At 37.7% G+C, this 16,336-nt stretch overlaps 4 protein-coding genes across 5 annotated transcripts; 1 reads left to right on the top strand and 3 right to left on the bottom strand.

Annotated features, from left to right (window-relative positions):
• Window positions 1–199: 199 nt before the first annotated feature.
• LOC103520579 lies at window positions 200–15,357 on the bottom strand. 2 transcript variants are annotated; one of them, XR_541948.2, is made up of 4 exons: window positions 15,269–15,357; window positions 14,871–15,029; window positions 13,583–14,255; window positions 200–366 (listed from the first exon to the last, which is right to left on the bottom strand). XR_541948.2 is itself a non-coding variant. In XM_008485681.2 (3 exons), the coding sequence occupies exons 1-3, from the start codon at window positions 15,339–15,341 to the stop codon at window positions 14,050–14,052; spliced, it is 438 nt and encodes a 145-aa protein (XP_008483903.1). In that variant the 5' UTR covers window positions 15,342–15,357; the 3' UTR covers window positions 13,494–14,049. The 2 variants fall into 2 exon arrangements, 1 of the variants encoding a protein (XP_008483903.1); XM_008485681.2 differs by lacking the exon at window positions 200–366 and having other exon boundaries at window positions 13,494–14,255.
• LOC103520584 (androgen-induced gene 1 protein-like) lies at window positions 765–2,722 on the bottom strand. The gene is made up of 4 exons (XM_026831641.1): window positions 2,449–2,722; window positions 1,569–1,675; window positions 1,267–1,377; window positions 765–855 (listed from the first exon to the last, which is right to left on the bottom strand). Exons 1-4 carry the CDS (start codon window positions 2,527–2,529, stop codon window positions 765–767), a joined length of 390 nt encoding a protein of 129 aa, XP_026687442.1. The 5' UTR covers window positions 2,530–2,722.
• LOC103520583 lies at window positions 3,223–4,463 on the bottom strand. Its single transcript, XM_008485683.2, has 3 exons — window positions 4,406–4,463; window positions 4,160–4,321; window positions 3,223–3,352 (listed from the first exon to the last, which is right to left on the bottom strand). Exons 1-3 carry the CDS (start codon window positions 4,461–4,463, stop codon window positions 3,228–3,230), a joined length of 345 nt encoding a protein of 114 aa, XP_008483905.1. The 3' UTR covers window positions 3,223–3,227.
• Window positions 15,358–15,360: 3 nt separating the features above from the next.
• On the top strand, window positions 15,361–16,330 carry LOC103520580 (the record flags this gene model as incomplete). Its single annotated transcript, XM_008485682.3, has 2 exons — window positions 15,361–15,427; window positions 16,012–16,330. Coding segments are annotated over 2 exons (273 nt in total), but the record flags the coding sequence as incomplete, so codon positions are not given.
• Between the last annotated feature and the right edge of the window lie 6 nt (window positions 16,331–16,336).

The following is a 16,336-nucleotide window of genomic DNA, read 5'->3' as shown; positions in this document are numbered from 1 at the left end:
AAATGATGTTTTATTGTTACAAATTAAACAGGCTAGGTACATATCATACATAATATAAGTATATGACTTGTGTGCATCTCTCATGTACACCAGCAACAAAGTCCTGTCAATCAATGCTAATGCTACATACAATAATAATAGGAATTACCTATCATTGTACCAAATTTCATCAAGATTGAACTTGCCGTTCAGTGGAGTTAAATGATGTTTTATTGTTACAAATTAAACAGGCTAGGTACATATCATACATAATATAAGTATATGACTTGTGTGCATCTCTCATGTACATTGTACACCAGCAACAAAGTCCTGTCAATCAATGCTAATGCTACATACAATAATAATAGGAATTACCTATCATTGTACCTGAGAGAAAGAGAAGTACCTGCGAACGAAGTTGATTCCAGTAATTTCAGCACATCCACTACCTTGTCTCTCAACTCTCATCTACCAGTTTTAGTTTTAATTTTTTAAACTTTCAAATTTCAAATATTCCCGCCAGCCGTGAGCCGCTAGTGATTACAACGTTGCCAGATTTTTCATGAACTCTCGAACCAGGGGTTCCTAAAATAGCTTTCCAAATCATTCGGCCCGCGTTCCATATTTTTTTTGAAAATTCGCATTTCACAAAATTGATTAGTGAAGTTATCAAAGAAGAAAACCTTAAAACGGCTACTTTCTCTGTCGCGTATAATATCTCTTGTATTCTCTAGTAGCGCGGTCAAACTTTTTTGACTTGGTGGGGCGGAGCGCTACCACGCTCCTTATTTAGGTAGTTGCATCAAAATGTGGAGTGCAAAGTTACTTTCAATAACGCAGCGCCACAGGTCGGACTTGTAGTACACAATGTGGATCCTGAAACCAGAAATAATTTGATCATAACGAGTTTAATGAGACAAGTACTTAACAGTGATAGGTTGAAGTGTTGGAACCTAAGTAGATACATAGGTTAGAATGTTAGATAGTAGGGTATTAATTGTTAACACGTTGGACTTTGGATCTGGAGGTTGGTGGTTCGAGTCCAAGTCCAGTCATAAAATTTATCTAGATGTAATAATGTAATAATCGGGGAACGATATTTTTGACAAGCATTTAAATATGCTTAACACAGTTAAAAATTCCTTTTTAGTAGGGTATTAGAGATAATGTAATAATCGGGGAACGATATTTTTGACAAGCATTTAAATATGCTTAACACAGTTAAAAATTCCTTTTTAGTAGGGTATTAGATACTTTTTCGATAGAAGTCTATTGAATTCAACTTACCAAATCAAATAGACGACTTGAAACACAAGAAGTCCAATCAGTCCAGTTTGGGCCGGCCAATATTTCCGATAGGACGTGGCCATTTCAATAAGGGGAAATACAATGACCATGGTATGAACCAAGTGGTTTAACCATTTGGGAAAATACTGGTCGAAATCGGCAGGCATAACCAGGTCCCGATTTACAAAGAACAGACCCCAAAAAGTGATGGTGACAAACTGAGTCCAATCAGTCCAGTTTGGGCCGGCCAATATTTCCGATAGGACGTGGCCATTTCAATAAGGGGAAATACAATGACCATGGTATGAACTAAGTGGTTTAACCATTTGGGAAAATACTGGTCGAAATCGGCAGGCATAACCAGGTCACGATTTACAAGGAACAGACCCCAAAAAGTGATGGTGACAAACTGAAAACAAAGAAAGAGCATTTATGAAGTACATATCCTAAAACCGGTACATTTCATAATCCTTAATAAGTGCCTCTTTATCCAGAAAAAAAGAGAAAAGAAAAACGGAATATATCCACCACAGATGAGATTCAAACCCAGCACTTTTGGATTGAGGATTGGCCAAGGATTAGGGCAGTATCGAGTAAGCACTTACCGAGCCAATAGGGAAGCCTATTGAAGTGAAGAAATAGTTGCGTGTTGAGAAACTAACATCTTATCAATATTCAACGGTATGTGTTGGGGCTTGTGCAGTGTGTAGCTGTGTAGTGCCCACTGCCCATGTTGCAACTTCCGTCAGACAAGGGATAAAAGTTTGCAAAACTAACATCTTATCAATATTCAACGGTATGTGTTGGGGCTTGTGCAGTGTGTAGCTGTGTAGTGCCCACTGCCCATGTTGCAACTTCGTCAGACAAGGGATAAAAGTTTGCAGCTTATTTTCGAATATAAAGAGGAAAAACTTTCAGATTACTAAAGCTGTAATTTCCTTTCGCAATTTTCAATCTTTTGGTGTGATAGCGGCTGTACTAAACCATAGGGAAAAGAAGGGAAACGATCATAAAGTACATATCCTAAAACCGGTACATTTCATAATCCTTAATAAGTGCCTCTTTATCTAGAAAAAAAGAGAAAAGAAAAACGGAATATATCCACCACAGATGAGATTCAAACCCAGCACTTTTGGGTTGAGGATTTGCCAAGGATTAGGGCAGTGTCTAGTAAGCACTTACCGAGCCTATAGGGAAGCCTATTGAAGTGAAGAAATAGTTGCGTGTTGAGTTCAAGATGGACATAGGCGATGAAGTTGGCATGAGGGAAACAATGTCACACACTACACACACAATGAAGTATAGGGATTGCACAATCTACAAAAAAATAAAGTACATAATAATGAAAATACATTTTTTCAAGTAAGGAAAATTGATGAAATCATATCCTTAAATTCAAGCCACAGGCCGCAGCGATCTCTGTAATTTACGTAAATGAATTGTATTACGCTATGTTTAGACTTAGATGGTATTTACCGTGCACCGTGCGGCATTCTTTCGCCGCATACTTTACGCATAAAATAGAAAATAAAGTACATAATAATGAAAATACATTTTTTCAAGTAAGGAAAATTGATGAAATCATATCCTTAAATTCAAGCCACAGGCCGCACCGATCTCTGTAATTTACGTAAATGAATTGTATTACGCCATGTTTAGACTTAGACGGTATTTACCGTGCACCGTGCGGCATTCTTTCGCCGCATACTTTACGCATAAAATCACTGTCACTCAATCAAGGAAACAAGGTAAAATACTAGAAAATTCAATACGAAAAGCCGCGCGGGGTGCGTGGCACGTTTTCATTTCTAATCCTGGGCAACATTTCTTTAAGTAATCCGAACCGACTTTAGGTGGGTTGAAATCCTCAGGGCGCGGCATTTTACTCGTGCAGTGCGGCATAATTTGATGTGTACATTTAATGAGTATGCATGCGGTGAAGGAATGAATTGAGATACATGCTAAAGGTCTGTTGAGCAGGAGCATACTTCTTGTCTACCACCGAACCCAGATCTTTGGTAGCATCTGTTCTTGTAGCTGGAGTCATCCCAGGCACAGCTCCTGATGATACGAGTGTCGGGAGGCACTGCAAAGAAAAACATAGAAAATAATAGATATTTAATGAAGATAAATATACATAATTATAAAGAGTCCCTTATAGACTTGGTGATCCAATACATGTTTTATTTTTCCTCTGAATCTTTTCCAACCTACTTCTACACATCCAAGATTCCAAGAAACATGCGGTTTCCACCATTTTCTTTCCGGATAATCAGAAAATCCTGTTCATAAGTTTATGTACCGGGCTAGGATGAGCTCGGACGACGTGAGATAGCTGTCCCGGCGGCAATTTTTAAAATTTATTTTATACCTATTTATTTTTGTTTGCTTTGTAATTCGCTTGTTTTTAATAGCTAATATAAATGAAAAGTATAATATAAACGTGCAAACTAAAGATAAAAAGTACAAAATGAATTCAGATTGTACAAGTTGCGGAAAAAAAATCAAAATTTCAAATTTCCCGCCAACTTTACACGCAAAAAGGCCGACAATGGCCTAGCTCAGCCCAGTACATAAACACAGCCCGAAAAACTCCTATGAAGATAAATATACATAATTATAAAGAGTCCCTTATAGACTTGGTGATCCAATACATGTTTTATTTTTCCTCTGAATCTTTTCCAAACTACTTCTACACATCCAAGAAACATGCGGTTTCCACCATTTTCTTTCCGGATAATCAGAAAATCGAAAAATTCCTAGCCGTTTTCAACCCCTCCCTAGGCGAAGCTAAACTTAAACCCTGGAAGTTTGACCTATGCACTCAAAATTCCGTCCCTCTAGGTCCTAGGCGAAGGCCCAAGATTTACTAGTATTTAAGATGGGCACTTACGTCCGTTGACTTCAAATTCTATGGTTTGCATGATTTTTCTGCACAGGGTGTATTTGGAGCCTCCCTGGTGTTCGCTACAATCTTTCTTCAAATTGTCGGGTGGAATTTCATTGGCACATTGTGTGTTGTTGTGACTATTGCACTCATAGCAAAGGTAAAATACTAGAAAATTCAATACGAAAAGCCGCGCGGGGTGCGTGGCACGTTTTCATTTCTAATCCTGGGCAACATTTCTTTAATCCGAACCGACTTTAGGTGGGTTGAAATCCTCAGGGCGCGGCATTTTACTCGTGCAGTGCGGCATAATTTGATGCGTACATTTAATGAGTATGCATGCGGTGAAGGAATGAATTGAGATACATGCTACAATGGAAATTGCGCGGCAAATGCCGCCTAAGTGGAAAAGTAGCTTTAGAGGGCGGCCTTGCCGCGCTGCCTATTATGGATGGGACTGATGGGAGGCTATAGCATGTATGAGAGACTATATTACTATATCTAATAAAAATATACCTTATATTTAAAAAATATCAAGTAAGTAGGTACATACCTACTTACATACATCAGTGTGACTTGTGATAAAATATTCCTTTGCATTTTGTACTTTGGTAGAGCTTTTCAACCAATAGAACGTTATTTTATGAAAAGAAAACGAGTTTCGATTTTATATCATGAAAATTTTCCTTGCTGTTCATGTTGAACAAAATTCAATCTGATGTAGACATGAGACATGCATGCAATATTTCTACATTTTATATTTTCGCCACAGTAACAACATTTATAGTCAAAACTCATGCGAATTCGTAATAAAAGCTTGTATTTCAAATACCTACTCTTATAGGGATGTACAGTTACGTATCTATCTATTGGAAGGTAACTTGCGATGTTTATTGAAAAGTTTGACCTTGAAAATAAATGATTTTTAGACTGCATTAGAATACGAATTTATTTTGTCTGACAAAATCAAAGAAATTTGATTTTGATTAGGTATTTTGAATTTTTACTTTCTTGTTAGTTGTTAGGTCTGATGCTAGGAAAAACTCGAAACTCTGATTCGTGTAATACGTAATGTAGGATTTTGAATTTTTACTTTCTTGTTAGTTGTTAGGTCTGATGCTAGGAAAAACTCGAAACTCTGATTCGTGTAATACGTAATGTAGGTACCTATAGGTACACTACGCAAAAATGAAGAATGAATTTACCATCTGTAGAATTGCTGACAACAGAAGAATGAATTTACCATCTGTAGAATTGCTGACAACAATCAAGCAAAGAAAAACCAGGTATGCGGGGCACATCATCCGTGGATCAAGTGGCACTCTCTTGGCAAAAATCATAGAAGGGAAGGTAGAAAGAACAAGGGACAGAGAAGAAAGTGGATAGACAACATCATTGAATGGACCAAGACAACAACCTATGAGAACTGCAAGAGAATGGCACAAGATAGAGAAGCATGGAGACAGCAAGTTTGGAGGATAATATAGCAACCTTCTGAATAGAAGACGCTACCATGATGATGATGATGTTTAGACTGTATTAGAATACGAATTTATTTTGTCTGACAAAATCGAAGAAATTTGATTTTGATTAGTTATTTTGAATTTTTACTTTCTTGCTAGGAAAAACTCAAAACTCTGATTCGTGTAATACGTAATGTAGGTATAGGTACACTACGCAAAAATGAATAAGGTAAACCTTTATTTTCTGTTAGAGTGCCTAGATATTAGTAAGTAAAGACAGCGGCGCGGCGATAGCACGTTTTGAATGCACCAGTTCTCGACGGACCACTGAAGTATTTGGTATCCATCAGACCGACCCCATGAAAGACAGCGGCGCGGCGATAGCACGTTTTGAATGCACCAGTTCTCGACGGACCACTGAAGTATTTGGTATCCATCAGACCGACCCCAATCGGGCTGGTGGAAGTTTCTGAGAAGGCGGGTAGCTTGTCGCCAAATGAAGGGTAAAACCCTCGTCTCTAAAGACCTTAGATCCTTGATGGAACTTGGAAGTTATAGCGTGACATTGTATGCATGTGGAGCATGCCGGGAGACGCCCAAAGTTCGAGACCATGCGAGACCCGGCATGTTGTACACTACGCAAAAATGAATAGGGGCCTTTACCCGCCTCCTGCTTGTCGCCAAATGAAGGGTAAAACCCTCGTCTCTAAAGACCTTAGATCCTTGATGGAACTTGGAAGTTATAGCGTGACATTGTATGGAGCATGCCGGGAGACGCCCAATGTTCGAGACCATGCGAGACCCGGCCTGTTGTACACTATGCAAAAATGAATAGGGGCCTTTACCCGCCTCCTCAGAAAATTCATCCAGCTCGAGTGGGGTCGGTCCGATGGATACCAAATACTTCAGTAATTGAGTGATCCGTCGAGAAGAAAATTCAACCAGCTCGAGTGGGGTCGGTCCGATGGATACCAAATACTTCAGTAATTGAGTGATCCGTCGAGAACTGGTGCAATTCAACGTGCTATCACCGCTGTCTTTACTTACCAAGTATATACTTGTATTGGGAAAATTAAAGCGATGTTTTAAAAAAAGTTTGTTACAAATACGTGGTGCAATTCAACGTGCTATCACCGCTGTCTTTACTTACCAAGTATATACTTGTATTGGGAAAATTAAAGCGGTGTTTTAAAAAAAGTTTGTTACAAATACGTACGTATGTAGGCGTCTATTATGATATTTCTGATAATTTTGGCAATGCCTCAAAACTGAGTCTATTTCTATTTTAGCACGTAAATTATCCCCGAGTTTTGTGTTGTTCTTTTGATTTTCATTGTAAATAATAGGTACTTTGGAGTAATTCGCTGTTTTTTCCACAAATATGTCTCCTGGAACTCTCGAATCATTTCTTTATTGAGAAAATATGAAGGAGTTCAAAATTGAAAAATGGTTAACTATTATGTATGAAGTTCTTTAGATATATTAGATATTTGGAGTAATTCGCTGTTTTTTCCACAAATATGTCTCCTGGAACTCTCGAATCATTTCTTTATTGAGAAAATATGAAGGAGTTCAAAAATGAAAAATGGTTAACTATTATGTATGAAGTTCTTTAGATATACTAGATAACGGTAGAACGTTGGAAGATTGTCAGACATAGGGAACGCTGTAAGTATCATGGACGATGTCCATCTTGTGTCCATAGGATTGAGAAAATATGAAGGAGTTCAAAAATGAAAAATGGTTAACTATTATGTATGAAGTTCTTTAGATATACTAGATAACGGTAGAACGGTGGAAGATTGTCAGACATAGGGAACGCTGTAAGTATCATGGACAATGTCCATCTTGTGTCCATAGGAAAAAAAATGTAGTATTTTACTTGTAAATTGATTTGTAATAAAATCATACAGTTACATAAAAAGGAACTGGGTATGTTTGTGTAATTTCTGTACGGTAGCGATGCCTACTTTATGTAGACACTACCTGTCTGGGTGATGAATTGGTCAAGACGTTCGTCTGGTAATCAGGAGGACGTGGGTTCAATCCCAACCGAGGTATTAGACACACCAAAGCGTATACAATAAATCATTGTCAACAACACCCAAAATTTGAGATCTCTACTTGGTCCATCTCACTGAGGTACCCAATTTTCCTGCAAAAAGCATCCAACACGCTTAAGTGTAACACTAACACATACCTAATTTGAAAGTTGCGATGGCTATCAGTACACTAAGGGACGTCGATGGCGAAATATAAACCATGATTTGTCAAAAAGAACTTAAAATTAAAGTTTAAAAATTAAAATATTTTTTGAGAAAATTGGCAAAAACTATGTTTGACTTTATTCACTTCGGCTGCATACTCGTCACTAAATCACTTTTATCTCTCGCGTTATGCTCCCCGCAAGATAAATTTACTAAAGATAATCACGAATTACAATTCTCTACTGAGCAACTCGCACACTTCGAGGCTAATATGCTCTCATTTTGAGGCAAGGTATAACGTCAGAGGCGCAAAACAGACAAATGCCTTGGAAAATTGAACTTTCTACCTAATATGCTCTCATTTTGAGGCAAGGTATAACGTCAGAGGCGCAAAACAGACAAATGCCTTGGAAAATTGAACTTTCTACCTTTTTTTTTATAAACAAACAAATCTGTGGCATTCTCTGCCACCCAACCTTTGATGTACAATGAAAAGCATCGCATAGATAAATAAATTCTTAGACCTGACTCGGAACTTGGAACTGACATTGTGAATGTGAAGGAAGAGAAACAAGGCAGATTACTCGTTACCTGTTGCAACAATAAACAGTTTGACTTGGAACTTGGAACTGACATTGTGAATGTGAAGGAAGAGAAACAAGGCAGATTACTCGTTACCTGTTGCAACAATAAACAGTTACCTACAATTTGTAGAATCTACCTAGGCGAAGTAGGTACAAAGTGAACAGAGTCCTAAAGGTGTGTCCTCACGGGTGGTCGATTTACATCGATTCACAATAATTTCACATCGATCGACGGCCGTCGAATATGTGTGGACGCTTCTTAAGAAAAAGAGAGGATTGATTTACACTATTTACAGTTTACAGAATCGCTGAATTTGAACTCTAAATTCGAATTACCCACATATCTAAGTGAGTAGGTACCTACCTACTGAACACAAATCAGTTTTGTTTTTCACATTGAAAAGTAGATACCCTTTCTACCTTTTTTTTTATAAACAAACAAATCTGTGGCATTCTCTGCCACCCAACCTTTGATGTACAATGAAAAGCATCGCATAGATAAATAAATTCTTAGACCTGACTCGGAACTTGGAACTGACATTGTGAATGTGAAGGAAGAGAAACAAGGCAGATTACTCGTTACCTGTTGCAACAATAAACAGTTACCTATATGGTAGTGATTCTTATGTCGTTAATTTTATTTATGAAAATATGGAATGAAGTCACCACTGTCATCAGTTTTAGTATCGGCCCTTATAGCCATTGTCCGAACTCCATCTCAAAAAGTAGATATACATGTATATTGTAAATCATACATAGATAGGGGCATACCTAAAAGATATTAATTTAGGTAGCGTGTTTATCAACATTTTATCAAATTCAGAGAGAGAGCTGACGGAATCATGGGAAACGCCCTAATGAGATGAGGATGTAACTGATATTGGACTTGAACATGGGAAGAACGTAGCATATGGGAAATAGGTAGATAGATAACCGTACATTTTTTCCCAATCAGATGATTGTGAAAACCCCTCCAAGAGCTCCATTATTATGATGGCCCCGGTAGGTACATCACTTTTTGGACCCTCGGGCCCCCGGCAACGAAATTTTGGATCTGGCCCTGCCTAGTAACACTGATAAAATGTAAAACACTGATATTACACTGAGCAGGTCTTGTAATAATCTTATTAAGTTTAAATACATAGTATTCAATATTCAAAAGATTTCATGAAAGGTGTTTACAAAATCGCCATGTTGGCTCCAATTAGGTAATTTTTCAACTTATGTACCTATTATTATGATTCTCAAACTAATTAATATAAAATATCATGCTAAGTTCGGAATCGAACCTTTGTCCTTCAGGTTAAACGATGAAACTTGGGTGTCCGTGACAGTTTTGGCTAATTCTAAACCCGCCACTGGTGAGTCTTGTAATAATCTTATTAAGTTTAAATACATAGTATTCAATATTCAAAAGATTTCATGAAAGGTGTTTACAAAATCGCCATGTTGGTTCCAATTAGGTAATTTTTCAACTTATGTACCTACACGCTACAAGTTATGGAGCGGCGCGGCGTTTTCCACAAAAGGTAATATTAACATAAGAAGTACAAGATAAAAATTCTACGTTGAGTCAGCACAAGTCACGTCGGATACTTATCGAATCAGCGCCAATCCATCAAGTGTGACTTGAGTACGCCTCTCTATGTGTATTGTGTACTTCTTCTTCGCGTGCCTATCTGTAGGTACCGTTGGCGATCATCGTGGCTGGTCTGACTTTGTTGGTTGCTATTCGGTACTGTGTACACTTCAAATGAAATACGCATACGGTCTACGATGTGCCTGCGCCGCGCCGTTTCGACGCAGATCCGACATCTAATCAACATATTGCAGCTCGTCTGTTATAGACCTAAAATGCGAGGTATGTTCGAAACTGTGAACAAATGCTCTGCGCTGAAGCATAGCAAAGCTTTTCTACACAAAATATACAGAGGAGTTAATTCTTGTTTTCGACCACTTCCACTCAACAATTCCATTACAGACAATATCTTGATAGGAAGGCCGCTATCAATAAAGGAACAGTGAATACCGGAGAGATGTGGGGAGATCCATTGCAAAGGTCTGTATGCTCTGCGCTGAAGCATAGCAAAGCTTTTCTACACAAAATATACAGAGGAGTTAATTCTTGTTTTCGACCACTTCCACTCAACAATCCCATTACAGACAATATCTTGATAGGAAGGCCGCCATCAATAAAGGAACAGTGAATACCGGAGAGATGTGGGGAGATCCATTGCAAAGGTCTGTTGAGCAGGAGCATACTTCTTGTCTACCACCGAACCCAGATCTTTGGTAGCATCTGTTCTTGTAGCTGGAGTCATCCCAAGCACAGCTCCTGATGATACGAGTGTCGGGAGGCACTGCAAAGAAAAACATAGAAAATAATAGATAAGTATTTATGTGGCATAGGTGATTCAAGTGTTCAAGGCTCTCATATTTTTGTGCCAAAACCAAATATGTAGGTTTGTGGCATAGGTGATTCAAGTGTTCAAGGCTCTCATATTTTTGTGCCAAAACCAAATATGTAGGTACTTATAAATGCTGTAAGTAGGCTATACTGTGTAAAAGTCCACAAAATTTGTTCTACTGAAAGTGTGGGTCCCCAAATAATGTGATGCCCATAGTATTGGCTTCTCTGATGTAAATCCAACCCTGACCAATCTTCATAAAACTGAAAAGAATTTCAGAATGGAATAAGAAACCACGCTACCAGATTTTGTTGGGGGCTCCATAATATACCTACCTACTTCTGAGTGGGTTTTACCTAAACAGAGAGGTAGGTAAGTAACTACTTTATGAATGATGTGTAAATAATTTACCTTATTGAGCTTGAAAGTCTTGATTTGTTCTTTTAAAGTTTTAAGAACTAATTTATTGCTTTTATTAACAGTATTATGAATGATGTGTAAATAATTTACCTTATTGAGCTTGAAAGTCTTGATTTGTTCTTTTAAAGTTTTAAGAACTAATTTATTGCTTTAATTAACAGTAAAAAAATTCTATGAATTCTATCCTATCTCATTTTCTCAAGAAAATGAAAAATAATTTACCTTATTGAGCTTGAAAGTCTTGATTTGTTCTTTTAAAGTTTTAAGAACTAATTTATTGCTTTTATTAACAGTAAAAAAATTCTATGAATTCTATCCTATCTCATTTTCTCAAGAAAATGAAATCAAGAAAAAAGCAAAAAAGTAAAAACTCCTGTGGCAACTTTTTCTTTTTTTTTCTTCCATTTCCCATTTGATAAATGCAATGTTGCCAAGTTTAGCGATAAAGCTAGCCCGTACAGTCGTACTCGTACAGTGGTTCCAAAAATTTCTTTTAAAAACTTTGTAGTGTGCGTATTGCATACTTATTACAATTTACAGGCGGCCATAAGAATGAAAGATTTTGAAATCTGTGTGCCGCGAAAAACAACTTTTATCGTTCTGTGAACTGCATAATATCAATATAGCAATGTTGCCAAGTTTAGCGATAAAGCTAGCCCGTACAGTCGTACTCGTACAGTGGTTCCAAAAATTTCTTTTAAAAACTTTGTAGTATGCGTATTGCATACTTATTACAATTTACAGGCGGCCATAAGAATGAAAGATTTTGAAATCTGTGTGCCGCAAAAAACAACTTAATCGTTCTGTGAACTGCATAATATCAATATAGGGACTATGGCGACTGCAGTTAAATATTGCACACCCTAGTTCACAAAAGGTACAAGTGATTTTTTTTTTTTTTTTTTTAAATCGAGTTATTTTTTAAATTTTGTTGGGGAAAAATTTTTAAACACGGAGCCACAAACGCGTACTTCGTAAAAATGATACCTAGGTATAATTTTTATTAACCCATTTTAACACATAACTCGATTACACCCTTTTTTAACCCCCATTTCGATCTTCGAAATTAATGAAATTAAGCCCATTTCGGATTTCGAAATTAATGAAATTAACCCATTTCTGATTTATCGAAATTAATGGAATTAACCCCATTTCGATTTCGAAAATTAATGAAATTAACCCAATTCCGAAATTAAAGAAAATTACCACATTTCGATTTCGAAAATGGGTTATCGATTCTGGATTTCGAAAAAAATGTCATCTTGTACCACTTATGAACTAGGGTGGTACAATTTATACTAGCAAATTAAATTGTTAACCATATTCGACATAGGTAATTAATCACAATCGGTAAACACAGTCGCGATTTATCGAAAATTAAGGACAGTAACCATATGTCCATAAAGAACATTTCTTATAATGGAAACTTACGAACCCTAAGGCCATCCTATCAGGTCTCATAATCTAATGAAATAAATTTCCTTGATAATTCGATGTTTTCGGGTACAAATAACAGGCTAGGTACATATCATACCGATATCCGATACGAATTGAATGCTCTATCAATGTACACCCAGTAACGTAGTCTTGTCACCAATCAATGCAATTGACATACAAACATAATTAACCCCATTTCGATTTTCGGAAATTAATGAAATTAACCATTTCGATTCGAAATTAATGAAATTAACCCATTTCGATTTCGAAATTAATGAAATCTGAAACCCATTTCGATTTCGAAATAATGACAATTAACCGCATTTCATTTCGAACCTTAATGAAATTAACCGATTTCGATTTCGAAATTAATGAAAAATTAACACATTTCGATTTCGAAATGGGTTAATGAATCGGGTCTAAATCGACTTCTTGATTTTCGAAAAAAATTGTCACTTGTACCCTTTGTGGAACTAGGGTGTACCCAATTTATACTAGCAAAATTTTCTTGATTAACACATAGTTTGGGCGGAGTGAGATGCCGACAGATCCCCGGGGATCAAACCGCGTTCGGATCGCGTACCTAGCGCTAGGTATGAGGTACGCGTTATGGTACCTACATAAAGAAATTTCTTATAAAGGGGACCCTTACGAAAACACCTAAAGGCTCGCCTAACTATATCAGTTTCGTCATATTCTAGTATTAGAAATACAAATTCGCCATGCCTTTTTCCACAGAATTCAAATGATGTCTCGGATCGTAACATAACGGGATCGAGATCGGTACAGTATCAATACATGAATATAAGTATATGACTTGTGTGCATCTCTCATGTACACCAGCAACAAAGTCCTGTCAATCAATGCTAATGCTACATACAATAATAATAGGAATTACCTATCATTGTACCAAATTTCATCAAGATTGAACTTGCCGTTCAGTGGAGTTATTGTGAAACAGACAAACCAAAACGAAAATTGTCATTTTGAAACTTAGAACTCGCTTCACTCAGTTCGTTTAGGTAATCCTAATTCCCCCTCTTTTCAGGGAAAGAGTTTATCTACTTTTCAATGTGAAAAACAAAACTGATTTGTGTTCAGTAGGTAGGTACCTACTCACTTAGATATGTGGGTAATTCGAATTTAGAGTTCAAATTCAGCGATTCTGTAAACTGTAAATAGTGTAAATCAATCCTCTCTTTTTCTTAAGAAGCGTCCACACATATTCGACGGCCGTCGATCGATGTGAAATTATTGTGAATCGATGTAAATCGACCACCCGTGAGGACACACCTTTAGGACTCTGTTCACTTTGTACCTACTTCGCCTAGGTAGATTCTACAAATAATTCTCGCAGTCCCTTCTTCCTCCGCTCTATCAATAGAGTGTCTTGAGAGCTACACCAAAGATGGACAGGCTTAGGATCAGGATTGACGCTGAAGTACTTGAACTCGAGTTGCAGCCGTCTTCAAAACACTGGCACACAGTTTCTTCATGGTCAGCATTTCTCACCGTGTAACAGTCTTTGTGGTGCCTTCTGTAACCGCATTTGCGAACCACTCGGTATATGTCGTAGTCTTTAACTGTAAGCAAAATGGACAAACGATAAGGTAAGTCTACACTGAGGTTATAGACATTGACTGGACACTGAATACCCGCATAAAGAAGGTAAAATGAAAGAATTTTGGTGGAATGAAAAATAAAATAATGTGGAAGTGTTCCAGTCAATGTCAATTTGTCGATCGACCGACCTTAATGCGACTGCTCCCTTATACTACCACGTGGAGAGTTCAGCCGAAAGACCCTTCTATGGCCTACCCAACATGGAAGGATGGATCCAGCAACCTACCTATACCAAGACCCATGACCCCCGTGATAATCTTTTCGATACGAATTTGATTTCTGGAAATTATTTGCATAGGTATCTATCTCTTTAGGACTTTATCAAATATGTAAGAAGACCTTATTCAGACTGTGGGGGGTAAGAATTTGATTTCTGGAAATTATTTGCATAGGTATCTCTTTAGGACTTTATCAAATATGTAAGAAGACCTTATTCAGACTGTGGGGGTAGGTACTTTTCAATCCCATCCTAACAGTATAAATGAGGTATATTCTATTCTGTTCTAATTCTTTCACCTGCTATGGTGTCAGGCTGCCAAAGTACAAACGAAATTGTCTGCAGGAGTCAAACTTACTGTATTGCACGATTTTCCTACAGAAAGGTGGATCTCCAGTTTCAGTGAACTCGTTGCACGGGGCATCATAGAGATAGGCTTGAGAGTCGTTACGGACCAGAAACTCGCAGTAGGGCTCATTACGAGAGTTGCACACAAAACAGTTGATGCCCTCAGTTCCTGCGAAATAAAGGCACGAGTTCATATTTCATAATGTTAAAGAGGCTTCAGGTTCTGAAGGCCGCTGATCAAACCCCAGATTGACAGAATCAAAATTTAAAAAATAAAATGAAAATCTCCTTATTATGGCCAAATTACCATTCAGTATAGGTATGTTAATATTGATCACGTCATTATCCATGATGATCGCAAAAACTGTGAAAGCCAAAGGCATCACGGAAGTGGTTGATAATACCCACCTGGTAATTTAATTAAAATGATGCACAATATTAGAAATGGAAATGTGATGATAAAACTATGTGAGGGCAGCATGACTGATATATTTAGTTGAAATGCCCCGTGCAACGAGTTCACTGAAACTGGAGATCCACCTTTCTGTAGGAAAATCGTGCAATACAGTAAGTTTGACTCCTGCAGACAATATCGTTTGTACTTTGACACCATAGCAGGTGAAAGAATTAGAACAGAATAGAATATAATATCTCATTTATACTGTTAGGATGGGATTGAAAAGTACCTTTACCCCCACAGTCTGAATAAGGTCTTCTTACATATTTGATAAAGTCCTAAAGAGATACCTATGCAAATAATTTCCAGAAATCAAATTCGTATCGAAAAGATTATCACGGGGGTCATGGATCTTGGTATAGGTAGGTTGCTGGATCCATCCTTCCATGTTGGGTAGGCCATAGAAGGGTCTTTCGGCTGAACTATCCACGTGGTACTATAAGGGAGCAGTCGCATTAAGGTCGGTCGATCGACAAATTGACATTGACTGACGTGGTACTATAAGGGAGCAGTCGCATTAAGGTCGGTCGATCGACAAATTGACATTGACTGGAACACTTCCACATTACCTATTTTATTTTTCATTCCACCAAAATTCTTTCATTTTACTTTCTTTATGCGGGTATTCAGTGTCCAGTCAATGTCAATAACCTCAGTGTAGACTTACCTTATCGTTTGTCCATTTTGCTTACAGTTAAAGACTACGACATATACCGAGTGGTTCGCAAATGCGGTTACAGAAGGCACCACAAAGACTGTTACACGGTGAGAAATGCTGACCATGAAGAAACTGTGTGCCAGTGTTTTGAAGACGGCTGCAACTCGAGTTCAAGTACTTCAGCGTCAATCCTGATCCTAAGCCTGTCCATCTTTGGTGTAGCTCTCAAGACACTCTATTGATAGAGCGGAGGAAGAAGGGACTGCGAGAATTATTTGTAGAATCTACCTAGGCGAAGTAGGTACAAAGTGAACAGAGTCCTAAAGGTGTGTCCTCACGGGTGGTCGATTTACATCGATTC

Source organism: Diaphorina citri, unplaced genomic scaffold (genome assembly GCF_000475195.1).
Source record: "Diaphorina citri unplaced genomic scaffold, Diaci psyllid genome assembly version 1.1 scaffold3809, whole genome shotgun sequence".
In the NCBI taxonomy this organism is placed as follows: Eukaryota; Metazoa; Arthropoda; class Insecta; order Hemiptera; family Psyllidae; genus Diaphorina; species Diaphorina citri.
This window is presented reverse-complemented; position numbering and strand designations above follow the sequence as displayed.